General features: G+C 55.0%; 1 protein-coding gene across 7 annotated transcripts in view; it reads right to left on the bottom strand.

Moving 5' to 3' along the window:
* Positions 1–9,950: 9,950 nt before the first annotated feature.
* LTBP4 (latent transforming growth factor beta binding protein 4) overlaps positions 9,951–26,254 on the bottom strand; it is a 28,134-nt gene continuing 11,830 nt past the window's right edge. For all 7 annotated transcript variants that reach the window (XM_026010008.2, XM_026010009.2, XM_026010006.2 and 4 more), the window contains 23 exons: positions 25,489–25,635; positions 25,251–25,358; positions 24,528–24,659; positions 24,315–24,440; positions 23,414–23,539; positions 22,636–22,878; positions 22,028–22,153; positions 21,820–21,939; positions 20,824–20,952; positions 20,510–20,635; positions 20,055–20,177; positions 19,735–19,866; positions 18,203–18,334; positions 17,998–18,123; positions 16,307–16,453; positions 15,469–15,735; positions 15,111–15,182; positions 14,683–14,811; positions 14,339–14,485; positions 13,075–13,227; positions 12,038–12,418; positions 11,500–11,652; positions 9,951–10,387 (listed from right to left, as the gene is read on the bottom strand). In XM_026010008.2, the coding sequence (XP_025865793.1) occupies positions 10,233–10,387; positions 11,500–11,652; positions 12,038–12,418; positions 13,075–13,227; positions 14,339–14,485; positions 14,683–14,811; positions 15,111–15,182; positions 15,469–15,735; positions 16,307–16,453; positions 17,998–18,123; positions 18,203–18,334; positions 19,735–19,866; positions 20,055–20,177; positions 20,510–20,635; positions 20,824–20,952; positions 21,820–21,939; positions 22,028–22,153; positions 22,636–22,878; positions 23,414–23,539; positions 24,315–24,440; positions 24,528–24,659; positions 25,251–25,358; positions 25,489–25,635 (3,500 nt within the window). In that variant the 3' untranslated portion in view covers positions 9,951–10,232. The remainder of the gene's footprint in view (positions 10,388–11,499; positions 11,653–12,037; positions 12,419–13,074; positions 13,228–14,338; positions 14,486–14,682; positions 14,812–15,110; positions 15,183–15,468; positions 15,736–16,306; positions 16,454–17,997; positions 18,124–18,202; positions 18,335–19,734; positions 19,867–20,054; positions 20,178–20,509; positions 20,636–20,823; positions 20,953–21,819; positions 21,940–22,027; positions 22,154–22,635; positions 22,879–23,413; positions 23,540–24,314; positions 24,441–24,527; positions 24,660–25,250; positions 25,359–25,488; positions 25,636–26,254) is intronic.

Here is a 26,254-nt window from a genome sequence, read left to right as displayed (position 1 = left end):
AGGCCACGGTGATTGGCTCGGAGGTGGGCATGTGACTAGACATGGCGGGGTCACGTGGCCTGGGCCAGCCAATCAGCGTCAGCCTCGTTCCTGGGGCGGGGAACTCTGAGCCAGAGGCGTGCTCCTTTACCTTCGGATTTACCCTGTGACCGGAAGGCTGTTGGCCGCCATCTTGGGAGCTGCTGCATCCGAAAGATGCCCATCCTGCAGCGGGCAGGGAAGGAATAGGGCCGTTGGTGACGTTGCTGACCTGGCGTTATCAACTTCAGCTGTAGCCAGCCGAGGGGGGATTTTCCAGTTACAAATCTCCCCTTCTAGCATGAGCCATTTGAGGCAGCTTTTCTGTGATGCGCATGAGACTAATGAGAATGTTTGACCAGCAGCACTCTGGGCTCCGAGCCTGCCGTGTGGTGCATTGCTGTGCCCGACAGTGACATTTTTCTTGCTGCTTCGTGGGGGAGGCCTGGGAAGTCCTGCGGGGGACACCAGGGCAGTTGGAGTGGTCACGGTGAGGGGCATTGGCGGGCCTTGAGGCCGCGTGGTTCACCAACCAAAACATATTTTAGGGACGCCCGGGTGGCTCCGTGGTCGAGCATCTGCCTTCGGCTCAGGTCGCGATCCCGGGGCCCTGGGATCGAGTCCCGCGTCGGGCTCCCTGCGAGGAGCCTGCTTCCCCCTCTGCCCGTGTCTCTGCCCCTCTCTGTATGTCTCTCATGAACATATACCTTTTTTAAAATATCATAACAAATAACCTAATATCTCAACAATGTTCATAGCACAATAGTCCAGGCTGAATGTTCGCTTTACTTGCTGACTGATGCAACCTCCTTTCGACACAAGCTAGTGTGAATGGATTTCTGTTTCCTGCAAGTGGGGAAAAAAAAAAAAAAAAAAAGACATCCTTTCATGAACCTGAGTCATGACTCAAACCTTTAGGAAATAACAAATAGCAGTGAGATCTCACTTTAACCGAATGAGGTCATTTCAGCTTCGGGTCAGGCGGAAACTACGGAGATTTTGACTGAGCTGCCAGGGTCCGCACCCTTTGGCCCAGGAGTCCCGCTTCTGGGACGTCCGAGGATGTGGATCGGGGCATTATTTATAATGGGAGGAAATTGGAAACAGCTTCAATGTCTGGCAACGCTGCCTCGTTGAGTAAACATCGTGCAAACATTAGAAATTGTGTTTACACAAAGATGTTTTAACAGGGGAACAGCTTACGTTTTAAGAAGGGAAAAAGTAGGACTGTATAAACAATTTGCTCACACAGTTATGTAAAATACAGACACACACACATTTTCTTAAAGCCTGCATAAAATAGAAAAGACTCAATGGAAATACATCAAAATATTAACTACAGTAGTGACGTGCGATTTGCAGGCAAAGCATCTTTGTCTTTCTAGTTTTCTGTATTTTCCAAATTGTGCTTAACAGACAACAAGCGTTTTGTTTTGTTTTAAAGCAATGTTAACTACTATTAGTATTTTTCAAGATTTTAGTTTTAAGTAATCTGTACACCCGACATGGGGCTCAAATTCACAATCCCAAGATCAAGAGTTGCACTATCCCCTGAGCCAGCTGAGTGTCTGGAAACTCTTTTATTTTCAAAAATTGTAACTGAGATCATGAACATTTCCAGATACAAAAACAAAAAACGGAGAGACAGTAAAGCCACACGGGCCCATCACCCAGCTTCAAGAATCATCAATGTTCTGGCCATTTCATCCTCTTTCCCCTCCCTATTGTTTCAATACTTAAAAAAAAAAAAAAATACAAGTGACAGACATCACTTATTTAGTACAAAGAGCATCTGAAAGAGGGGGATATATTGGGCAGCCCGGGTGACTCAGCATTTTAGAGCCACCTTCAGCCCAGGGCCTGATCCCATCGATCTGGGATCGAGTCCCCCATCGGGCTCCCTGCGTGGAGCCTGCTTCTCCCTCTGCCTGTGTCTCCACCTCTCTCTGTATGTCTCTATGGATAAATAAATAAAAATCTTTAAAAATTAAAAAAATAAATAATAAATAAAAGGGGGGATATATTTCTTTACATAACTACAATGCCTAATCACATCTAACGAAATTAACACATTTCTTTCTCTCTTTTTTTTTAGGTTTATTTGTTTGTTGTAATCTCTACTCCCAAAGTGGGGCTCAGTCAAAGGACCCCATGATCAAGGGTCACATGATCTACCGACTGAGCCAGACACACTTGTTCTCAGTTTTTTAACATTCTTATTTACGGTGAAAGTCAAGTGTGTGTGTGTGTGTGTGTGTGTGTGTGTGTGTGTGTGTAGGTATGTGTACAGTTCTATGAGTTTTGACAAATCCAGAGTCATGTTAATGACCATCAGAAGCAGGATTCATGGCAGTTCAATCACTCCCAAAATGCCCTTGGGCTTTGTAGTCAAATATGTTTGGTTTTTATGTTTCTGTACATATTTTCGTTCCCTAATGGGAGAGAAAGCAATAATCAGAGGTGATTTAAGGCCTAAGCTTATTTAAGATTACCAAGCACTGGGTTAGGTAGGAGACTTGGGCTCCAGGTACACTCTCTCCAGCTTGGGGCCTTCCTCTCTCTGAGCCTCAGTTTCCCATGTGTAAAGTGGAGGCTATGAAGATCCAGTGAATTAGGAAGGTGCTCAGGAAGCTCTCAGTGATATGGGGGGGGGGGGGGTGACCTGCCTTTCCTTCTTTATTTATTTTTTTTTAAATACATTTTTATTTATTTATGATAGTCACACAGAGAGAGAGAGAGGCAGAGACACAGGCAGAGGGAGAAGCAGGCTCCATGCACCGGGAGCCCGACGTGGGATTCGATCCCGGGTCTTCAGGATCGCGCCCTGGGCCAAAGGCAGGCGCTAAACCGCTGCGCCACCCAGGGATCCCTATTTTTTTTTTTTAATTTAAAGATTTATTTATTCATGAGAGACACAGAGAGAGGCAGAGACATAGGCAGAGGGAGAAGCAGGCTCCCTGCAGGGAATCCAGTGCGCGAGTCCATCCCAGGACGCTGGGATCATGACCTGAGCTGAATTCAGACGCTCAACCACTGAGCCATCCAGGTCCCCCTCCTTTATTTTCAGCACCCTAGACTAACTCACCTGATCCAGGCACTGCGCCTGCACAGAGCACCCAGCACTCCTGGGCTCCTCCCACCTCTCTCCCCAAAGCCATCCAGACACTATGTTCTGTGGTTTCTACCTTCAGTGAGACTCCCAGCAGGCAAAGACCCCAGGGGCTGGCCCACCTGGGTCCCTGCCTGGCCTCTAGACTTCCTTTGTTTCACCTGGAACCCACTTCCCCTCCCTCCCTTCTTAAATCACACCATACCCTTCCGTGTCCAACGGGATATCACAGAGGCCTGCCAAGTGCCCTCATGCCCTATATGACAAAATTATTTCCAGTAAGAATCAGAAAATGAAACGAACAATATTAATGGCCACCAAAAAAATGCAGAGTGGACATTTTCTTTTCTTGAACCTCATATATATAAAATCATGCCAGTAAAAAAGAATTTAAAAATAAACATTACAGTACAAAAAAGAAAAAAAAACACTACTGTTTATTCAAAGTTTATGGCAAGATTCAAAGTTTGAACTTGGGTCTTTTGGTTACAGTCTTATGTAATAAAGCTTTATGGAAATAATTGTGAGGGTTTTTTTCTTCTTGAGGAGAGCAAGACTGGGAGGGAGGGAGAGAGACAGAAACACAGACAGCGGGACGCCTGAGTGGCTCAGTGGTTGAGAGTCTGCCTTTGGCTCAGGTCATGATCCTGGGGTCCTGGGATCAAGTCCTGCATTGGGCTCTCCTCCCTCTGCCTATGTCTCTGCCTCTCTCTGTGTGTCTCTCATGAATAAATAAAATCTCAAAAAGAAATCCAGAGACCAGAGAGAGTGTGTGCATGCAGAGAATACAGGTTGCATTTCCAATGGCTGCTTTACAGGAAAGGCTCAGCTTTGAGTCCCATCTTCCAGACACTGGGCTCTGAGCACTTATAGGGGGAGGCACTCTCCAAAGCCTCCACCCCCACCCCAGGACTTAGGACAAGAGCATCACAGAAACCTTACCTCCCTGGCCCTGGATCCCTCTGGAAACTCAATCCCTCCCCTTCGCACCCCCAGTGCTGAGCTAGCTGAGCCCCTACCCGCCCCTGAGTTCTCTGTGGGGCCTGCCTGGATCAGCCCTGGGGAAATGTGCTTTTGTTGCAGGAGAGAAAGGTGGAGGTTCTTTTTTTTTTTTTTTTTTTTTTTTTGACTGGTTATCGAAGTAGACACACATACAAAACAGTACAAACCATCAGTGTACAGAAGGGGGAGTTTTCACCAACTGAATACACTCGTGCCATCGGCTCCCAGACCAAGAAACATCTCCAGTCCCCAAGAAGTTCCTTTCTGGCTCTTTTCAGGCCATGCCCCCTCCCCTCAAGGCCACCATCATTGTGACGTCTGGCTGAATTGATGGGTCTTTCCTGCCTCGAGCTTCATGTAAATGGAGTCAGAAAATACATTCTCTTTAGTGTGGGGCTTTTTCCATTCACCACCGTGTGAAATTCAGTCTCATTAACGCGGGTAGTCAGAGGTAATTCTCACTGCAGAGCCTGTTGTGTGACTGTACCCAGTTTATTCGTCCGTTCTCCATTGGTAATGAGGGAGTGTGCCAAATGGAAAGAGTCCTCTGGGCAGACGGAACAGTCAGTGCAAAGGTCCTGAGGTGAGAACATGTCTGGTATTTTAAAGGAACAAGAGGATCTGTGTGGCTAGAGAGGAGCAACTGGGGGTGGGGGTGGGGGGCGTGGAGAATGAGGGAAAAAGAAGCAGATGGTGCAGTCTTAGGGGCACAGCGGTGAGTCTGGCTTTTACTCTGAGTGAAATAGAGCCAAAGTTTCTGAGCAGGGGAGGGATCTGATCTGACTTGGGTATTGGGAGTCCCAGGGGCAGGAGTGAGAAGCCTAAGAGGCGGAGGAGACAGAGGGGTAGGTAGAAGCAGTGGAGGCAGTCAGAAGAGTTTAGACTCAGAATACACTTTTGTGTTTGTGATTAGGATATATTTTATTAACTTCTACCTTCTTATTTTTAAGATTTCATTTATTTATTCATGAGACACACACAGAGAGAGGCAGAGACATAGGCAGAGGGAGAAGTAGACTCCCTGCGGGGAGCCCGATGTGGGACTCGATCAAATGACCCCTGGATCCCGCCAAAGGCAGATGCTCAACCACTGAGCCACCTGGGCTCAGTCATCCCTGACTTCTACCTTTAACTTTGTGATTCTGTTTCTCCCACTTTTGCTATGCATCCCACCCCCTCTCATTTAGTTTTTTTAAATTTTATTTATTTATTCATGAGAGACACACACACAGAGAGGCAGAAACACAGGCAGAGGGAGAAGCAGGCTCCATGCAGGGAGCCCGATGGGGGACTCGATCCTGGGTCTCTAGGATCACACCCTGGGCGGAAGGCAGCGCCAAACCGTTAAGCCACCAGGGCTGCCCTCATTTAGGTTTTTTAAAGCGGCTGCATATTTGGTTTGGATTTGTCTTAGGCTTTTTTACCCTTTCTTTTCCCTCCACTAGCTTCCAATCTATGCATCGTTTGTCCTTTTTTTAGTAGTAATCCTTGAAATTTTGGATGGCAGCGGATTGCAATCCTTGCAATTCAGGCACACTTTAAAAAAATCAAATCTGAGGTTTAATTAAGAGTGTAACCATTATACCCGGCCCTGCTTGGATCGTGACCCCACTGTGCAGACCAGAGGGCGGTGAGTCCCTGATGACGGGGAGTCTCCGATGACCGTGTGAGCACCGGCCGCCAGGGGGCACGAGCGGCTTGGGGTGCGCCGGCGCGCGGTGACCGTCAGGGGGCGCTGTGGCGCTCGTCCCGGGAGCGCGGTGGCCGCTTGGACTGTTGCCCTCTGGACATTCAAGACGAGAATGCGTTGGTCCCCGACTTGTGCCAAGGGCCTCGAAGCGCCGGGGCCGAGGATTAGTGCGGGGGATGTAGGCAGGATAAAGGCTAGATCCTTGGAACACCTTCCAGGCCTCAGGGGAGGGGCGGGAGGGGTGCCGGAATTTGACCTCAAAGTTTTCCCGCACTGTTGCCCGCCCCCACCCCGTCCCCATTCCTGGGACTTTTATAACAGCAAGGTGGTCGTGGGAGGTGGGGGTTAGGTGGGGTGAACGTGGGCTTCCAGGCAGCGGTGCTTGAGGGAACGAGACTATGGGGATTCCTAGTTTGCTTGTGTTTTTCTTCCATGAATGTCCAGAGCCTCAGCAGATTCTCAAAGGGACCTACGACCCCAAACACAGACTGTTTGGAACCCTGTCTCTTCTTCCAGGAAGCCTTCCCTGATGTTCTCTCAGACTGGGTCAGGTGCCTTCTCTGGGCATCCACGGCCTCTGATCTTCCCCATCTGGGTCCTGAGCCCTCTGCTACCCCAGAAAAGATTGTCGGGGCACCTGGGTGGCTCAGTCCGTTAGGTGACTGCCTTTGGCTGAGGTCATCATCCAAGGGTCCTGGAATCGAGTCCCTGCTCAGCGGAGAGTCTGCTTCTCCCTCTCCCCCCACTTGTGCTCTCCTTCTCTCAAATAAATAAAATCTCAGGGTCCTTGGTTGTCTGCCTTCCAATCGGGTCACGATCCCAGTGTTCTGTTGTCTGTTCGGTAGGAAGCCTGCTTCTCCCTCTCCCTCTGCCTGCCTGCCACTCTGCAGTGTCAAATAAATAAAAATCTTAGAAAAATAAAATAAAATAATTTTTAAGAAATAAAATCTTAAAAAAAAAAAAAAAAAAAGAATAGATTATCATGTCCGGCAATGTCTCTGTCCCTCACTGGAGCTCCATGAAGGCAGGGGACCAGGGATTTCTTTGGCACCAAAAACGTCACCAGCACTGTCCAGCACAGGAACTGAAACACCTGGGGGAGGGGGGAGGAGGCAGTTAAAAGATACCTGCCTTCCTTACCTGTAGGCCTTTACAGATGTTGTCCTCACCACCCAAACACTCTACTGCTTTATCTGGATCATTTCCCCACATCACCTAGGTCTCAGCTCACACATCGCCTCCTCCAAGAGCCCTTCCTAGCTCCTACCCCCTAAGGCTGGGTTAAAGTTTGCTTGTGACCCCAACTTACTACAAAGTAGATATTCCGGGCAGCCCCGGTGGCGCAGTGGTTTGGCGCTGCCTCCAGTCCGGGGTGTGATCCTGGAGGCCCGGGATCGAGTCCCGCATCCGGCTTCCTGCATGGAGCCTGTTTCTCCCTCTGCCTGTGTCTCTGCCTCTCTCTCGCTCTCTCTGAATGAATAAATAAATAAATCTTAAAAAAAAAAACAAAGTAGATATTCCACAGAAAATATTTGTTGAATGAACAAATGAAATAAAGGTCACTGCTTGGGTGGGGTTACCTGTATGAACTAGAGGATCACTTCCTGACCCCTTTTGTAGAGGTCCCCCCCCCTTTTTGAAGATTTTATTTATTTATTCATAAGAGACACACAGAGACAGAGGCAGAGACACAGGCAAAGGGGAGAAGCAGGCTCCATGCAGGGAGCCCAACGCAGGACTCGATCTTGGGTCTCCAGGATCGCACCCTGGGCAAATGTGGCACTAAACCCCTGAGCCACACGGGATGCCCCCCCCTTTTTAATGGCTTTTGAGCTACAATTCAACTAACTCATTAAAGTGTACAATTTGGGACACCTGGGTGGCTCAGCAGGTGTCCCAAATTGAGTGTCTGCCTTCGACTCAGGGTGTGATCCCAGGATCTGGGATCGAGTTCTGCATCGGTTTCCCTTCGAGGAGTCTGCTTCTGCCTCTGCCTGTGTCTGCTTCGCTCTCTCTCTCTCTGTCTCAAATAAATAAATAAATAAATAAATAAATAAATAAACTATACGATTCAATGATTTTAGTATGGATTTGTGCAGCCATCTCCCAGTTGATGGAGATTTGAGCCCCTTGTGATCTGAGCTCGCTTTCTTCCAGGCGCTCTGGTAGGTGGTCCTCACTGTCCTATGAAGGGGATAGAGTCTGCCCTCCTCTGTCACCCAGCGGGGAGGGCAGGTAAAGATCTAGCCGCCTGCCCTCACCAGCTGACCAGCCACGGCGCTCAGCATTTCTCCAGAGGCCCACAGTTGTAACAGTCACTGAGCACTTGCTATGTGCCAGGTGCCGTTCTAAGCACTTGACAGAACGATTTATGTAACTGCCACTGACGCTCCTGTAGAGCAGACACTATTAGTGTGATCCTCCATGTGGCACCAGGGGCTCTTGGGAACTGGATCCTTCTGAAGCTCCAGCCGTAGGCAGTGAGGGCTCAGGTCAAGAAGGAGCCCCTGTCCCCCACTGACACTGCTTGAAGTGTGTGTGCTGTGCTACTGCTGGTGGCTCATGGGCTAGATATGCCCCCACGGGGTGGATAAAATATAGATATACATATAACTTAAGGAATGCCTGGGTGGCTCAACAGTTGGGCATCTGCTTTTGGCTCAGGGCATGATCCTGGGGTCCCAGGATAGAGTCCCCCATCGGGCTCCCCACAGGGAGTCTGCTTCTCCCTCTGCCTGTGTCTCTGTCTCTCTCTTTCTCTGTGTCTCTCATGAATAAATAAATAAAATCTTTTTTGGGGGGGGATCCCTGGGTGGCTCAGTGGTTTGGCGCCTCCCTTTGGCCCAGGGAGTGATCCTGGAGTCCTGGGATCCAGTTCCACGTCAGGCTCCCTGCATGGAGCCTGTTTCTCCCTCTGCCCGTGTCTGTGTCTCTGCCTCTCTCTCTCTCTCTCTCATTAATAAATAAATAAAATTTCTAAAAAAAATGTTTAAAAAATATATAATTTTAAACAGGAATGTTTCCCTTTCTTGTCCACCTATCCACCCCAGCCCTTAAAGGAGAATGTCCCTCACCTTTGCACTTCAGTTTTATCTTGCACCTGCTCCCCTTTAACATCATTTGCCTGAAGCATTTGACTTTGAGACCCTAACACTAACAGGTGGGTGAAGAAAGACTCAGGTAGAGAATTTTGTTGTTTTGTTTCAGGCCCAATGAGCCCTTCCACTCCCACCCATTCCCTGTACCCTAAACTTATGCCTTTCCAGGCTGTTTTTTGTTCTTTTGGACTCCATCCGACCACCACCACCACCATGGCCAGGAAATAGGCCGGGGGTCACTGCAGTAGGGAAGTCTGTGCTTGACACTTGAACATCACACGGACACAGCTCACTTTTGTTTCCCAATGTCCTAGCACACCAGGCCACCCACCAGGACTGCCACTCCCTGCTCTGCCACAGCCAACTCCTAACTGGAGATCCAGATCTCTGGCCATCCCTCCAGGGACTCCTTCTCCCACCACCTCCCACTTGTCCCAGGATAGCTTTTGACCTTGGGGAGTAAGGGGGATCTAGGGTCCCCTCTAGCTGAGAAAAGAGGAAGCAGGGCTCCACGAGGGGGGGGGGGGAATCTCTCCAGAGATTAGAGAGATAATAAAACAGATAAGAGGCGCCTGCATGCCTGAGTCGTTAAGCATCTGCCATCCGCTGGGGCTAAGATCCTAGGGTCCTGGGATGGAGCCCTGCATCTGGCTCCCTGCTCAGCGGGGAGCCTGCTTGTCCCTCCCCCTCTGGTGCTCCTCCTGCTTGTGCTCTCTCTCACTTTCAAATAAATAAATAAAATTCAAAAAACAAGGCAAACAAACAAGAGAGATAGGAAAAAACTAAAGGCACAGAAACAGAAAGTATGTCCCCGTGTCATAGAGCTTTGGGCCGAGAAAAGGAAGCAGAAAGACAAGAGGGAGAAAACAGAAAGACGAAGAGAAAAACGGACAAAGAAGGGAAAGGGCGGAAACCGAGGCGGGCTAAGCGACACAGGCATGGATTGAGTCAAGGGTGCAAAGAGGATGTAATTTAGTGGCTCCAGGAACAAACTCTGGAGCCAGACTTTGAGAAACACAGGGAGACAGAGGCAGAAGGTACAAAATAGGGGTTTTTTAATTGAAATTTTTTATAAAAAGGAGAGGGAACGTGAAGGGGGCGGTGGGCTAGTCCCGGGGCCCCGCGGCGTCGGCAGGACGGGCCGAGGGCCGAGGGCGGCAGGGGCAGCGAGGGGCATCGTCCCCTCCATCGTTCGGGTCCCTCCTCTCCGCCCCGCAGGCACCGGGCGCTCCCGGGCGCAAGCGGGCGGGAGGGTGCGCGGCGGCGGGGACCCGCGTGCGCAGGCGCCGAGCAAAGAGCCTGGGGCCGCCGAGGCTCAGGCCCGCGGCCGGGCGGGCGTGCAGTGGTGCGGCTGGTGCGACGGTGCGAACCCCGGGCGGCAGACGCAGCGGAAGGAGCCGTCGGTGTTGACGCAGCGCGCGTTGACGCAGAGCGGGGAGGTGGCCTCCGCCTCGTCACACTCGTTGATGTCTGCAGAAGGAGGTACAGGGGGCGCTGCTCAGGCCTGGGGGCCCTGGAGCCCGCCCGTCTGGCCCCTGGGGCCTCCGGGCCGAGGGGTGCGAACGCTGAGCCTCCTGCTTGGAGTCGAATCCAGCCGCGCGGCGCCCCCTGCTGGCGGTGTGAGCCCGGGCAGGTGGCTTGGCCTCTCGGTGCCGCAGCTCTGTGTTCCGTGAGGTGCGGATGGTAGCCCCTAGGGGCTAGGGTTTTGTTAGGAAAATAACGCCGACGATGCTATCACAAGCAGTGCTTTCTCGGTACCAGGCCTTACTTATAGCACACCCCGTGTATTTATCCTCTAGGCAGTAGGCACCGGGATCCCATTTACATATGGGCAAACTGAGGACCAGTGCAACATCCCGCAAGCCCCTCTTCAGCCCAGTGAGTTCCCAGACCAGCTCTCGGGGTCTCTGAGTGCCCACTCCCCTGCTCTTTCCCGGCTGTGGGTCCTTGGGAAACTCGTTCTCTTTTCTGAGCCTTGGTTTATTTATACGGAGGCCTCAATGCTCAATGTCATTGTAAACCAGTATCGATGATGGTCACAACTCTATGGAATGGGTTCTCCAACTCGGCTCTTTTTTTTTTTTTTTTTTTGGATGAGATAAACTAAAGGGACAGTGACCTGTCCAGGGTCGTACAGCACGTTGCTGGACTGAGCCTGAGGTCTGTCCAACTCCCCTAGAATCCTTGATGTAACCGCTTTGTTTTACTACTGTCTAAACTAAACTAGGCAGCATGACGCATATTCCCATTCTACAGACGAGAAGACTGAAGCTCCCCAAAGCGGTCAAGCAAATTGCCCCAGGTAGCACGGGGGTCCTTAGACATCAGCACCGCAGGATTCTACAGGATTCCTCAGCTCTGCTTCAAGCCCAGCCCGGGTCCCTGAGGTCAAGCTCACAACCTGGCCTCACTTTTTGCTGGCAAGCCCCGTCCCTGTGCAGGAGTTATTTCCTGTTCCCTCTGGTCTGGCCCGACCCCTCGACGTCTCTGACCAGCCCCTCTAACCCCCCCACCCCACCTCCGCCACTCCAGTCAGGGCTTCCACCCTCTGCCGGTGCAGGCAGGCTCTGGTCACCCCTCACCGACACAGGCCATGCGGGTCATGTCCAGGCGGTAGCCGGTGAAGCAGTCACAGGTGAAGCCCTCGGGGACGCGCACGCAGCGGCCGTGGGCACAGCCGTCCAGGATCCCGCACTCCTCAGCCTCCAGTCCCTCGTAGGGCCCAGACAGGGTGCCTGCAGAGAATGCGGGGACTCTGTGGTTCAGGGTCTCTGCCTTCCATGGCCTAAACCCCCACCGTGGGGTCGCCCCTGGCCTGTAACCTCTCCTAAACTGTGCGTCCCGCCACGGGGCTGTCAGGGACGCTATGCGGCCAGGTTTCCCTGGCTCTGCTCTTCTCCCTGTCCTCTTTCTTGGTCTGCAGGTGTGTTTCTGTGCTTCTTCGTCGCTCACTCTGACTGTATCTGTGTTTTCCCGTCTTTCTGAGCCAATCTTTCCCACCCCTGGCTTCTTTTTGTTTCTGGGTCTCACTTTCTTTCCCTCCCCCTCTTCCCTGTCTCCACCCCTGTGCACCCCTAACTCTTCATCTCAGCCTACATTGGCTTGCCCCGCAGTGCTCACCAGGATAGCTTCCCCCTTCAGGTGACTCCTCGGGTTCTGGGAAGGAGCCCCGGGTGTCCCGGGACCGATAGCGCCAGCGGGTTCCTGGGCCAGGTGGCGCCGCAGCCTCAGATTCACCATAGGGGCCACCGTCATCCTCAAAGTCTGGCATGTCATAGGGTGGTGCTCCGTATGGGGCCTCCCGGCGGGCAAAGGGCCCAGGAGGTGGTGGGTAGGGGTCGTAGGGTAGCACAGGTGGCGGGTACAACTCCGGCCCATAGGGAAGGCCTTGGTAGGGTGGACCCAGGTCAGGGCCATATTCATAAGGGAGTCCAAAGCCACCTGGTCTCGGGGGACCATATGCTGGCGGGCGTAGTACGTTGCACAGGGCCTCAAAGTCATCTGTAAATAGGAACAGAGCCTCATGGTTAGCCTTGGCTTGCCTCAGCACCCACCACTCATGTCTGTTGTGTGGGAAAAGGCTCCCAGAGGAGTGAGGAGGGGCTTGGGCTGAAGCATGGGAGGGGCTTCAAAGAGGGGGGCTGGGATGGTGGCGTCAGGATCAGGGGTTCTGGAGCCAGGATTAGGAGGCCGAGAGCTGAGACTGAAACTCCTAAGTGCTGGAATTTGGGGGAACCATAGAATCTTAGACTAGGGACCTAGAGAAATAAGATGGGAATGTTTTAGGGACCAGAGCTGGGGAGTGCCAGGAACTGCTACTGGGGACCTAAGGGGCCAGGATGCACAGGAGGGGGTCTGAGACAGAGGACCTGGAGGTCTGAGGACCAAGGACCAGGGCTTAAGGCCTGAGGCTGAGTTCCCAAGGTGGACTCAGGGGTTTTAAGAGCCAAGCTTTTGGGGATCTCTGGGGTTGTGCTTTGGGGTCTTAGGCACCTGGAAGTGAGTGTCTAATACACTGGGATTTGGAGATCTGTGGGCCAGGATGGTGGGGTCTGAGCAACTGGTATTTGAAGTCTAAGGGTCCAGGATTTGGGAGGAGCTATGGGCTCCTAAGGGAGCTATCTAAGCCTGAGTGTGGCCCAGGCAGATGGCAGTACCTGAGTCCTGGGCAGGGCAGAGGGCACAGTCCATTCCCCAGGCCTCTCCGTAGAGGCAGCAGCACTCTGTATAGGTGGCCTGGCGGTCCAGCCGGGGGCGGCTACACACGAGGTCAGCTCCTACTTCCTGCCAGCACACTCCCAGATTGTCATCTGAGGGCAGAGACAGCATGCATCAGGGTGGGACAAGTGGGATCGGGTCCTCCCAGATGCTTAGAGCAGTCCAGCCACCTGATGCCTAACACCAGGTGCTTCTCCTCAGCTGTGATCTGACTTCCAGGAGCCCTCTGAGGTAGTGCCAGGTAAGTGTGAGCTTGGTCTGGCATGAGGCTGTCATATAGGAGGAGAAAACAGAAGAGGTCCAGTGGCTGGGAGAGAGGGTCTGAAAGGGTTCTCTCCACGCCCAGCCTCTGAAGGGCTCTGGGACCTGGAGCAGTCTCTTTTTCTTCTCTGAGCATTGTTTGAATGAAGTCTCAGGGTGTTTGGTGTGTGTGTGTGTGTGTGTGTGTGTGTGTAAGAACAGAAAGTGGAAAAACAAAGGAGTTTGGGCCAGTGGGCAAAATGAAAAGACCCAAAGAGATAGAGACAAACACATCCCAAGAGTCAAGAGACTCCATGAAAAACAGGAAACCAATGATTCAGAGAGACCAAAACAACAACAAATAAACAACAACAACAACAAAAAAAACAGACTTAGAAACAAGGATTCAGAGGGTGGCAGAAATTCAGAGAACAAACCTAAAGACAGACATCCCAGAGAGGTGGTAAGAGACAGAGACACACAGGGAAATACTAGCAGGAAGCACAGCTTTAGAACTTAGTAAGACCAGGTCCCATAGGGTCCTGAAATAAAATCCCCCTGGGCCACCCTGTAAGGTAGAGGCAATCGCCAGCGCACCCAGTGTGCCGAACGGAAGCCGGGGGCCCAGAGGCTATCAGCCACGTGCAGGGACGCACGGCCGGCAAGGGGCAGGCTCCTCTGGAACCTTTCCTTTCGGAGAACCCTGCCCACCAGGCCCGCCTGCCCGGGAGCTTCAGACTCCGCGAGGAAACAGGGCGTGAGGGGGCGGGGCCGAGCCTTGTGCAGGGTAGGGCCCCGGGGGCGGGGCAGGCCCGGGGGCGGGGCAGGCCCGGGGGCGGGGCAGGCCCGGGGGCGGGGCAGGCCCGGGGGCGGGGCAGGCCCGGGGGCGGGGCAGGCCCGGGGGCGGGGCAGGCCCGGGGGCGGGGCAGGCCCGGGGGCGGGGCAGGCCGGGGGCGGGGCTACCGAGGCTCTGGCTCTCGTTGGAGACGCAGCGGCGCCGGGAGCCGTCCAGCACCAGCGGGGGCTCGCACGTGCAGTGATAGGAGCCCACGGTGTTGACGCAGCTGCCGCCCTCACACGCCGGCTCCTCGTCCGCGCACTCGTCATTATCTAGGGAGGCGAGGAGGGAGCGGTTAGGCGGCAGCCCTCTATCCTTTCCCACTTCCCCAGCGCGTTAACAGTGTGATGGATGGAGTCTAGACTCCAGGAAGGACTTCCTGCTGGCGGTGGCCACATTCCGGAGCGGGGCTGGCGGGGTAGAGCGTGGGGGGCGGGGGGTAAACAAGGAAGTGGAGGGAGGCTCCTACCGACGCACTCCAGTCGCTGGGCATGGTAGTAGTAGCCGTTGCTGCAATAACATGAGTAGCCTGGGGCCGTGTTCACGCACACGCCGCTCTTGCACACCTGGTCTCGGAAGAGCTGGCACTCGTCCACGTCTGCGGGAAGGATGGTCAGAGGGGCGCCCCACACCAAGGGAGAGGGGGGCGGGCCAGGGTGTGGGGCGGCCGGATGGGGGGAATGTGTGGCTCCAAGGCTTGACCAGGGAAGAGAGGGACCCCAAAGGTGGTGACAGAGACCCAGAGGTGGAGAGATAGGGAAAGGTGGCGGTAGAGAGACATAGCGGGTGGGAGGAATGGGGGAGACAGAAAGAGGGTGAGAGAGAAAACAGGGCCAAGGGTGAGATGGAGCTGGGCCTGGGGCCTGAGGAGCAGTGGGGCTCGAAGTCTGGCCTTACCCCTCCGGAGGCTCAGGTCTCCGCTCGGTGCCAGGTAGCCCCGGCCGTGGGGGCACAGTGACTGGTACTCGGCTGCACACAGACACAAGGCTGAGCCCAGACACCCTCAACACCCGGCCCCCGCCCTGGGCTTAGTCTTGCCCCCTGACCACTTACCCTTCATCACCCAAGTTTTCAGGCCCCCTGCCTGTTTGTGTCCACCTCTCAGCCTCATACCCACCTGACTGGCAGCTTGATCTTGCCTTTGCAGTACCCAGGACCCCAGCTCATGTCCAAATATGTCCCCTGTCCCAGTCCCATGCTCACCTCTTTTTACCCAAACCCTCAACCCTCTGTCCACCCAGTAGCCCATGCCCACCTGTCTCGGTGCTGGGGCACTGCTGGATGCGGCAGCCGCTGCCCCAGCCCTCACCCACGGTGCAGCAGCACTCTTGCCATGTCACATTCCGTGCCAAGATGTTGTCACATGCATCTGGAGCCGCTGTGTCAAAGTAGCACTCCCGGCGCCCACTGCCCACAGGGCCCTGTCTGGGTGGGCTGGGCCGGCGGGGTGGGGATGGTGGAGGTGGCCGGGCAGGCAGACCTGGGCTGGCAGGTGCCTGGGGCTGTGAGCCGGGGAATGTGCCTGGGGAAACAAGGGGTTTTAGCCCAGTGTGGGCTGAGCCTCCCACCCCCATGTTATAGATGGGGAAACTGAGGCAGAACCAGACTCCACACCTCTCACCTCGTCTCTCCCATTCTCACCTCTTGCCATTTCTGCATCTCTCCCTCTCACTTCTCCCCCATCACAACCTTGTTCCCTCTGGCCTGGACTTCCTCCTTCCAGCCCTGATTTCTCTGGTTGTCGCTATCTGGTGATATCTCTGCCTGCCCCCTTCTGGACTGTGAGCCCCTTAAAGACAGTGGTCTCTCCTGGTCACCACTGTGTCCCTAGTACCCAGGGCCTAAACATAGTGGATGCCCTGTGAACATCTGCTGAATAAAAAGAATCTGGTAGAAAAAAAAAAAAAAGAATCTGGTAAGAGTCAGGGACAGGGCTGACATAGAGTCCTAGCACCCATGTGTTCTCTATTGTTTATTGCTATTTAAAACAACAACATTTAACTGATGGCAGCTGTCCAAGCCCAGAATGGTAAGACCACATCATTTTCCTGTAAGCCCTGCAGCCATCAGTTAAATAGACACATGAGTCTTACCAGGAGAAGTTCGTGGGGGAACACAACGTCCAGTCATGGGGTCAAACTCCTCAGGGCTGGTGGGGCAGACACAGAGGAAGGAGCCTTCGACATTCTCACACAGGGCAGCTCCACACACACCCTGTAGCGTTTCACATTCATTCACATCTGTGAGCAAGAGACAAAGGGGAGGGAAAGTCAATGGTTGCAATGTCTGTGATTCTAAAGCTCTAAAAGTCTGAAATATCCAAAAATAATGGGTATTTTTAGTCACCTAGACCCCATCATTCACTTATCTTTTGGTGACAAACCCTGAATTTCCCTTGGGAGCCCTTTGATCTTCCATTTTCAACTCGTGTATTTTTGAGTAGGGTTAAATCTACTTCGAGGGGTGGACACAAGTCCCAGGCATGGCCAACCAGATTACTGCATTTCTCTGGTTCTGAGAGACAGGTGGTGATCAAGCTGGGCCAAAGCTAAGCCTGGGACTTTTGCTAGGAATATCAAAGAGCCTCCCTTATTAGTTCAAGGGGTGCCAGGCTAAGGATGTTAGTCCTCAGGTGCTAGGGCCTTCTTTGTCATGTGAAAAGAGTCTGCCTGAAAATAAATACAACAGAGGAAAGCAGAGCTGAGAGAGGGAGACAGCTAGCCTTGTTGGAATCCCTGGACCCAAGTATGCCTCAAGTTCAAACACATTCCAGCACGTCACTGTTTTAATTCTATTCAAGGAAACAAAGCCTGTTGTGTTGGAATTTGTCAAAATTAAAAGAATATATAACTGGGGCTCCTTGGTGGCTCAGTCGGTTAAGCATCTGACTCTTGATCTCAGTTCAGGTCTGGATCTCAGGGTCTTGAGTTCAAGCCTTGTGTTGGGCTCTAAGATGGGTGTGGAGCCTACTTAAAAAATATATGTATATATAACTAAGATTCATACAGCTCACTGTAGGTAAATTGAACCTCAAATGAAAATAGAAAACACCTACTGGACTCTAGTTAATACTATGTAGACTGAAGAATTTAGAGAGGTGTACTGATGCCTACAACTTAAATTTAAGCCGATCCCAGAAATAAGGTGGATTACAGACAGCTATGTGAGACAAGTATAATAAAGTAATGATAATGGAATATAGATCATGGGTGTGTGGACATTCATTGTATAGTTTTTCAATTTGCTGTATGTTTAGAAACTTTCATCACAAAACATTGGGGAAGGGGCAGCCCAGGTGGCTCAGCGGTTTAGCACTGCCTTCAGCCCAGGGCGTGATCCTGGAGACCTGGGATTGAGTCCCACAACAGGCTCCCTGCATGGAGCCTGCTTCTCTCTCTGCCTGTGTATCTGCCTCTCTCTCTCTCTCTCCTCTCTGTGTATTCTCATGAATAAATAAATAAAATCTTAAAAAAAAAAACATTGGGGAAAAATAAAATGTTTATGTACACTTAAAATTAGTGTGCATTCAAAAAAAAGATTAGTGTGCATTTTATACATTTTATACATGTATTTTTTTAAGCTCTCCCCCAAAAACAAGATCTGAATGAATAGGGTTTCTCTTGCTTGCAAACAAGAGATTCCTGACTGATATGGAAATGATGTAAGGTCTAAATTCCATAGGCTAATGTGTGTGTTCACATTTGTTCAGGGCTTTGGAGAGGAACAGGGCCTGACCAACCTCTTCCCCACCCTCTGGCCAAACCCACCCCCGGGAGCCCCGTACCCACGCAGTGACGCCCGTCCCTGGCCCCCTCGTATCCCTGGTCACAGAGGCACTGGAAGGAGCCAGGCAGGTTCTGGCACACGGCATGGGCCCCGCAGAAGGATCGATTCCGGCACTCGTCCACATCTGCAACCACCAGACAGTCAGGCCATTGCTGAGCCTTCTATCCCCTCCACATCTCACCCAAAGCCTGATGGACACCTACCCTGGCAGCCGCCCCCTGGCGTGGGCTGATAGCCAGGGTCACAGGCCGGTGTGCAGCGGTAGGAGCCAGGGGTGTTCTCACAGCGCTGGGCTCCACAAATCGCTGAGCCATATTCTTGGCACTCATCCACATCTGCAAAAGAGTGGGGTGAGGGAGGGGAGGGGAGTTGCAGGGCTGGATTCACAAGTTCCTGAGGCTGCTTCCAGTTCCCATGCCTGAGAAGTCTATAAACCTGATATTCTAGGAGTCTGAGCTTCTTGTTTTGTTTGTTTGTTTGTTTGTTTGTTTGTTTGTTTTTGGAGTATGAGCTTCTAAAGTGTTGAAACGCTTAAAGTCTCCCTGCCATTTCTCACATAGTCTAAATGTGGTCCCTCCTCAGGGCCTTGTACTTGCCGTTGCCTCTGTCAGGATCACTCTTCCTGCAGCTATCTGTGTGGCTCCCTCTCTCACTTCACTAGTGTCTAGGTCAAGCCCTCCCAGCACCCCTTCCCCACACTGCCCTGTCATCTCATCCATTTATCCTGCTCTATTTTCCTTCCTAAACTTGATATTATATTATCCATGTATTTCTTGGTACACCACCTATCCCCCTCCACGATGCAGGGACATGTGTCTATCTTGTTCGCCCCCTGTATCCCCAGGGTATAGAACTGTGCTTGACACACAGTAGGTGCCTCCAAACTGCTGAATGAACCTTGAGTTTATTTACATGTTTATTTTCTATCTCTTCCCACCTATCTCCCTTCCCCACCATTGGCTCCATGAGAGCGGGATTTTGTTTGACCCCTTGTCTATAGTACCCCCCAGTGTCTGGCACACAGTAGGTGATTAACAAATTCTTGTGGAATTAATGAATGAGGTCCCTTGAAACGGGGCTTCCATGGATCAGAGGTCTGGCAGCCAGAGAGCCAAAGATAGCCAGCCCACAGTCATTTCATTTGTTCCCCAAAATGCTGACCCACACACTAGGCAAAAACAAATCTTAGTTTAGCCCCAGCCCCCTGCCTCATCAGTAGTCTTTGGGAGCCTGGTGGAGAAATCAGGCAAGAGATTAGGGGGCGGGGGTGGGGTGGGGTACCCTGCGTTGATTGGAATGGGAAGGTGTGAGGTACAAGAGGACCAGACAAGGGTGGGTGTGAAGCAAGGACACTGGCCACCCCTACCCTACCCGTTCCCAAGGGCTGGAGAAGTCTGAGAACTGGGGAAAGCACAGAACGCTAACTAACTGCTCTGCCTGGGGATGTCTTACTGGGGTAGAGCCTAAAATGCGGACCGTGCTAGAGCAGCAGAGGCGCAAGGGCTGCTCTGGAAGGGTCTTCCTCCTCTCCTCCCAGCTCACCTCCCCGGGGGATTGCAAGGGCACAATGGTGGCTTATTTGCACCACAGAGAGGGGGACACGGTTAAGAGCATCAGTTGGGGGCTCCTTCCCTCCCCTCAAGGCCGGAAGGCAGGGTGCTCCTCCTCCACCCCTCAGGGAGCTGACTCCAGCCACTTGTCCCAGGGGCAGGGGTGAGGGAGGAGAGGGTCTCACCGTCACAGGTGCCCTCGGGGCCCGCGTGGTAGCCGGGCTCGCAGTCTCGGACACAGCGGTAGGAGCCGGGGGAATTCTCACAACGCTGGGAGCCGCACAGGGCCGGGCCCCGCTCGCGACATTCGTCCACGTCTGAGGAAGGAGGCAGAGCAGTCAAAAGGGGGAAGCCGGGGAGGCTGGGAGGCAAAGGAGAACAAGTTGAGGGGGTTAAGGAAGGGAGTGGAGAGTCAGAAGGGGGTTAGGGGGCAGGCAGCGGAGGGCAGATGCCTGCGAGAGAAGGGGAGGCAGAGGGCAGGGATCCCGCGGCGGGGGCCTCTCACCGAGGCAGGAGGCCAGGTCGGGGCCGGCGCGATGTCCCGGAGGACAGACGCACTCGAAGGAGCCGTCGGTGTTGGTACAGATGCCGCTCTGGCAGAGGTCCTCCTCGCTGCACTCGTCCACGTCTGCGGGACAGCGTCCGAGACCGCGGTGCCCCGCCGCCGCTCAGCCTTCCAGGCCGAGCCCCTCCGCCGCCCTCACCCCGCCCCCTGGCTGAGGCCGCCCCCTCGTCTCCCCGCCCACCGCAGGCCCCGCCTTCCCTCAGGCCCCGCCCCCGGCGGGCTCAGGCCCCGCCCCTCCCCGGCCGCCGCCAGGAGGCTCCACCAGCCCGGCTTAGCCCCCGTGGCTTTGAGACCTCCGTCCAAGAATTCAGACTCCGCCCGCCGCCCTCTCCCAGTCCGGATTTTCTTGGGGTCAGCCCACCCTTTCCCGCTCCAGGCCCAGCTCGGGTACCGACCGAGGCACGAGGCTCCGCGGGGTCCGGGCCGGTAGCCGGGGGCGCAGGTGCATGCAAAGGAGCCGTCGGTGTTGAGGCACTCGCCGTGGGGGAAACAGAAATCGCCCTCCAGGCACTCGTTCACGTCTAGGGTGCAGGAGAGAAGGGGCTTCGGTCGGGGTCGTCGCCCAACGGGCAGCTCCGCCCACAAGCCCCACCCATAGCCTGTTGGTCTAGCTTCCATCACCCCAGCAGGCTTTCCCGGAGAACCCAGACCCCACTCCCAGGCTCCCCGACTCCCACCCCGCCCTGCCCACCTCTCCCCTCCTGCTCACCTGCGCAGGGCCCAGGCCGACCCGCCGGCGCCCGGTAGCCCGGTGCACAGCTGCAGCGGAAGGAGCCCTCCGTGTTGATGCAGTGGCCATGGGGGCCGCAAGAGGCACCCGAACTGCACTCGTCCACATCTGTGGGTATGGGGCTTTCAGAAGGGGTCCAGTCTAGGGACACGGGAAGGATTCTCTCCTGGGGCTGAGGGGTCTGGAGAAGTGAGTGGGTAGTGTCTTGGGTTGGATATTAGGCTCCGTGGCAGAAGTGGGTGGGGGAGACCAAGAGTCCCTGATTCTAGGGACCATAACTGGGTGTCCTGTGGGTTCGGATTTCTGGGAACTCCCTATGCCAGGATCCTGGAATCAGTGAAGGGCCTCTGGACTAGGACTGGGGTCAGAAATTAATCAGAGTAACAGGTCAGGTGTTATAAACAAGGATATTGTGGCATTCTGGCGAATCAGGGTTGGAGTCGATGACTGGCATCTGAGGCCAATTTGGGTCATGGGTAACAGTCAGGGTCCAGAATTCTGCCTCAAGTTGGGGGTCAGGGCCAGGGGTCATGAACCCACTCAGGCCCCAGAGATGGTTATTCTGAGAATGGGCAGGGGCAGTGAGAGAGACAGGATCAAAGGTCACAGAGAGTCAGGTGTTATAGCAGGAGTTATGGCTAGGTCAAATGTCAGTCAGGTTCAGGGGTCACAGGTCACATTCAAGGTCAAGGGACAGTTAGGATCAGAAGGTTTACAATTGCTTTCAGGGTTGTGGGGAGGGTTTATCAGCAGGTGAAATAGGGTCAAATGTCACTGTCAAGTTGAGGGTCACAGAATCAGAAGTCACATTCAGGGTCAAGATTCAAGGTCCAGATTAGGGATTGCAGTATGGGTCACGGACCCATAATCTAAGTCGAGTCACAGTCAGATGCTGGGGGTCATGGTCCAGGGGATTGAGGGCCAGGTCAGGGGTCATGATGTGGGTCTAAGGTCATAGCCAGGGCTTGGTCTCACCAGTGCACCGGCCATGCTGCAGGTGGTGGCCAGCAGGACAGGCCCTGCACTGGAAGGAGCCGGGTGAGTTCACACACTCCTGCCCAGGACATGCCAGGTGATTCTCACACTCATCCACATCTGGGAAGCAGGGGAAAAGGTGGCTTTGAAGGAGCAGCCCAAAGCCTCCCTCACCCATCCACACTCCTCCCTCCCTCCCCGGCCTCACCCTCGCACTCGGAGCCAGCCGTGTTGGGTTGGAAGCCCGTGGGGCAGACGCACTGGAAGCCACCTTCTGTGTTCTCACACCGGCCATAGGCGCAGGGCGGGGGGGTTCGGGCACACTCATCCACATCTGGGGAAGAGGGAACCAGTGGGGCTGAGAAAGGGGCCTGGACCCAATCATCTCCATTGCTATCACCATCTACCCCAACATTCCAGTCTGGAGGCAGTCTCTTGGGCCAGGCTCATCCCACCTCCCGGGAGTACAGACTCCTTCTCTGTTCCCCCACTAATGGTCTGTCCAGCTGCCAGGGTGAAGCTAGGGTACCACCTCCTGCACGTTGCCCTCCCCAGCTCAGGGTTGTCCCCCACCCCGGGCTGCCATGAGCACAATATCATTCCAAAAGGAATGCAGAATGGAGAGCATCCTCATAGGTGGAGAAAGGGGAGAAGACTCTGGAGTCAGACCCTCCCCACCCTCTCAGTACCTCCACTCCTCTGCCTCTGTTCTCCATCACCCAGTCCCATCACCCTGTCTCTCTGCCCCCCAACCATGTCCCTCTCCCATCCCCACAGCCAATGGGGATGGCATGAGCTTAGACTCAGTACCCTCACCTTGGCACGGGGCCCCCGGCCCTCGGGAGCGGAAGCCAGCTGGACAGGCACAGTGGAAGGAGCCAGCCGTGTTGTCACAGCGGCCTGGCCCACAGGGCGGTGGCTCTTGGGCACACTCGTCCACATCTTCTTCACATGCCGAGCCCCGGAAGCCAGCCGGGCAAACACAGCGGAAAGAGCCGGACAGGTTCTCACAGACCCCTCTGCCGCAAAGGCCTGGGCTCTGCGTGCACTCGTCCACATCTGCCCAGGGCAAGGGGCCCAGAGTCACACATTTATGCTGCCCCACACCCCTGTGCTCTGCTTCGCCTCCCTGACCTCCATCACTTTGACTTTCCTCTCCTCATCATTCTGCCTCCCTGTCCCCATCACTCGGCCTCCTTGTCTGCCTCATTCAACATCCTCCCCTTCCCCATTATTCAAACGTGCCGTCCATCCCTCCACCTCTTCAATCCCTAAGCTTCCAGTTGGCCTCCTGGAACGCTAGTCCCCACCAATCGGCCTCTTTCCACACTGTTCTCCTGTTCTCTGTAACTGACAGCTCCATCCTCCATGACTCAGCTTTTCTGTTTCCCATCACTTGGCCTCTCCATCCCCCTGTCACTCGGTCTCTACGACCATCAGGCTGCGTGTCTGGTTCTTAGAACCTGTGGCGTCCCCCCTCCTCTCCCAGCAATCAGCCTCCCCCTGCCTCATTGCTCAGTCTCTCCACCCCTCCTCACTGCCGCTTTCCCCTACTCCCCCAACCCCCTCCCCTCTGTCTCTCCCAGTTCCTCACCCTGGCAGCCGGCTCCGTGGGGAGCAGCCTGGTACCCAGCGGGGCACACGCACAGGAAGCTGCCCGGCGTGTTCTCGCACCGCCCGCGGTCACACGGCGGGGGCACGCGGTGGCACTCGTCCACGTCTGCAGGCACCAACCCGGAGGGTGAGACTGGGGCAGACACTCCCCCTCACTCCCCTCCACGCCCGCCCTCGGCGGACTCAGGGAGGATGGGAGGTGGGGAGCAGGGGTGGAGCCAAACTCGGGCCCGGGCCAGACTGGGGCGGGAGCCAGGGGCAGTAGGAGGGCCCAGAGCGGGTAGGTTTAAGGCGTGGGCGGGAGGGCAGGAGGGAGGGCTGGAGGGCGGGCAGGTGAAAGAGGAGGACCCGACGACGACTAGGGACTCGGCCAGGGCGGAGGCGGGGAGAGGACCGCGAGGGGGGCAGTCTGGGGAGGGCAGGACCTGGGCAGGGGCAGGGCGGGAAGAGCAGCTACGCGGACCGAACAAAAGGAAGGCAGGAGCAAGGGAAGGGGCGGTGCGGGGTGAGGACGGGGCTCGGGCGCGGCGGGCGGGATCTGGGGTCGCGCGCGGTCAGGTGAGAGGTTGCGGCCTGGGTAGGACCGTAGGACCCGGGCGGTGCCTGGGGGAGCGCGGGAGCCGGTCCCGAATACGGAGGAGGCGGGGCCAGGGGAGGAGCGGAGCCGACCCGGGGCCGAGAGCAGCCGGGCGGTCGCACCGCGGGGACGGGCCCCGACGGGAAGCGCTGGCGGGCGCGGCAGAGACTGTGGTGGGGCCGAAGGGAGAGCGGGAGCAGGTATCGGGGCGGGAGCAGGGGCGCCAGGAAGCTGGGGGGGGGGGGTTGCTGGAGCCCGACCGGGGCAGGGGTGGGGCCCGCAGCTGGGGGGCCGGACTTCTCACCCAGGCACTCCGAAGCCCGCAGGCCCGCTCGGAAGCCCTGGCCGCACACGCAACGGAAGCTGCCCGGCGTGTTTTCACAGCGCCCGGGGGCACAGGGCGGGGGCACGCGGCGACATTCGTCCACGTCTGAGGGCACGGAGGGGCCGGTCAGGAGGTGACTGGCAAAGCCCCCCCGACCGCCCCGCCTCCGCCCACCCCCTCTGCCAGGCTCACCGATGCAGTGTGTGCCCTGCGGGCTGAGTCGGAAGCCAGAGTCGCACGCGCAGGTGTAGCCACTGGGCCGTGGGATGCAGCGTCCCGGGCCGCAGACCTGGGGACTGCGCTGACACACGCCCGCAGAGGGACCTGGGGGGTCCAGACAGGCAGGATTCCCCCATCTCTGAATCCTCTGTCCCTTTCATCCCAGTACAATCCCCTCTGCCTAAGACACCCTTATGGATGTCCCCCACCCCCCAGCCCAGTCTTCTACCTCTGATCCTCCTTTCCTTTATTATGGGATGTACTCATCAGATGCTCCACCTGAATTCCCTTTATGGCCACCCCAAAGTCTCTACTTCTGAATATTTTGCTCTCCAACCGTCTGCCCGAGATATAGTCTTAGTATCCTCTGCATGAAAATTGTCTAATATTAACTGTGCACTTACTAAGTGGCAGAGTCTTCAGAGATGGTTCGATGAATCCTCACAATGATCCTCATTTTACAAATAAGGAAACTGAGGTTCAGAGAGGTTAAATGACTTGCCCAATTGACAGAGAACTTGAACCCAGGCCTCCTGACATCAGCTCCTAATGTTACCCAACACCTGGCTGTCCAAACTTTTCTCTCTTCCCACTCATTCCTTAACATCCCTATCCTGGAATCTTCACCTTAGAGCTACCTCCTAGAATCCCCACCTGTAATACCTCCACCAATGCCCATGATTCCCTCTACTGCACCTGATTCAGAGATCTCAGGACCAGACCAGGCAGGGATGCTGGGCAGGGGAAGCTCAGGGCCCGGCCTGGGCTCAGGTGGGGGTTCTGGACGATGGGTGGGCAGAAAGCCTGGCAAAGAAGAGGTATCAGTGAACGGAGACCTGGATTTGGGTGTCCCCCCTCCTTTCTCTCCTCTTTCCCTTATGAGGCTAGGCCAGCCCCTTGGAGATGACGTATCCTCCTCCAGAAGCCAGCTCACCTGTGGGTGGCCTAGGGGTGGAGGGTGGAGCCCGGTGGCTGAGGGACACTCGGGGTGGCTCCTGGCCCAGGGGTCTGGTGTTGTAGCGGAGGTCAGAGGCTGAGTAGTGGTAGCCAGGGCCAGCAGGGCAGATCTCTCGAAAACCCTCTGGGAACGAGAAAGGGAGGGAGAGAAGCAGAGAGAATGAGAGAAAACAGGAGGCAATGAGAGAAGAGGAGTCTAGAATCTGGCTTTGACTGGGGAGCAGGGCTTGACTTTGGGTGTGGGTCAGAGGTTTGGGTTGGACGCTGGCTTGAGGTAGTACCCCGGCCAAAGAATGGGCTAAAGGCTAAGGGGGGGACCAAGGGTGTTTTTCCTAACTTGGGATAGGGATAAGGATAGGGACAGGCGTTGAGGGTTTAGTCTGGTTTAGTCTGTTGAAGGGTCTAGTGTTAGGCAGAAGTTGGACTGCCAGGGAAGTGTCTCAGGAAAGGGGGGCATCTGGGGTGGTGCCCAAGAAGGAGCCTAAGCTGAAGGCAGGGTCTCAGGAACTCCAGACTTGGCCAAAGCTGGGAGACAAGATTGGGCAGGCAGCGTCTCAAGGGCTAGCGGTAGTCAAGGCGGATGGCGACTCAGGGGGTGTGTCTCGGTGGGCGTGGCCAAAGGTGGGGTGGGCCGGGCCGGAGGCGGCCTGAGCGTCTCAGGGGCTGGGGTCGTGGCCAAGGCTAGGGCCCAGTCTGGTTTGAGGGCCTGGAGTCCGGTGGCCCGGGGGCGGGGCCTAGAGCCG

This window comes from Vulpes vulpes, chromosome 1 (genome assembly GCF_048418805.1).
Source record: "Vulpes vulpes isolate BD-2025 chromosome 1, VulVul3, whole genome shotgun sequence".
NCBI lineage: Eukaryota > Metazoa > Chordata > Mammalia > Carnivora > Canidae > Vulpes > Vulpes vulpes.
This window is presented reverse-complemented; position numbering and strand designations above follow the sequence as displayed.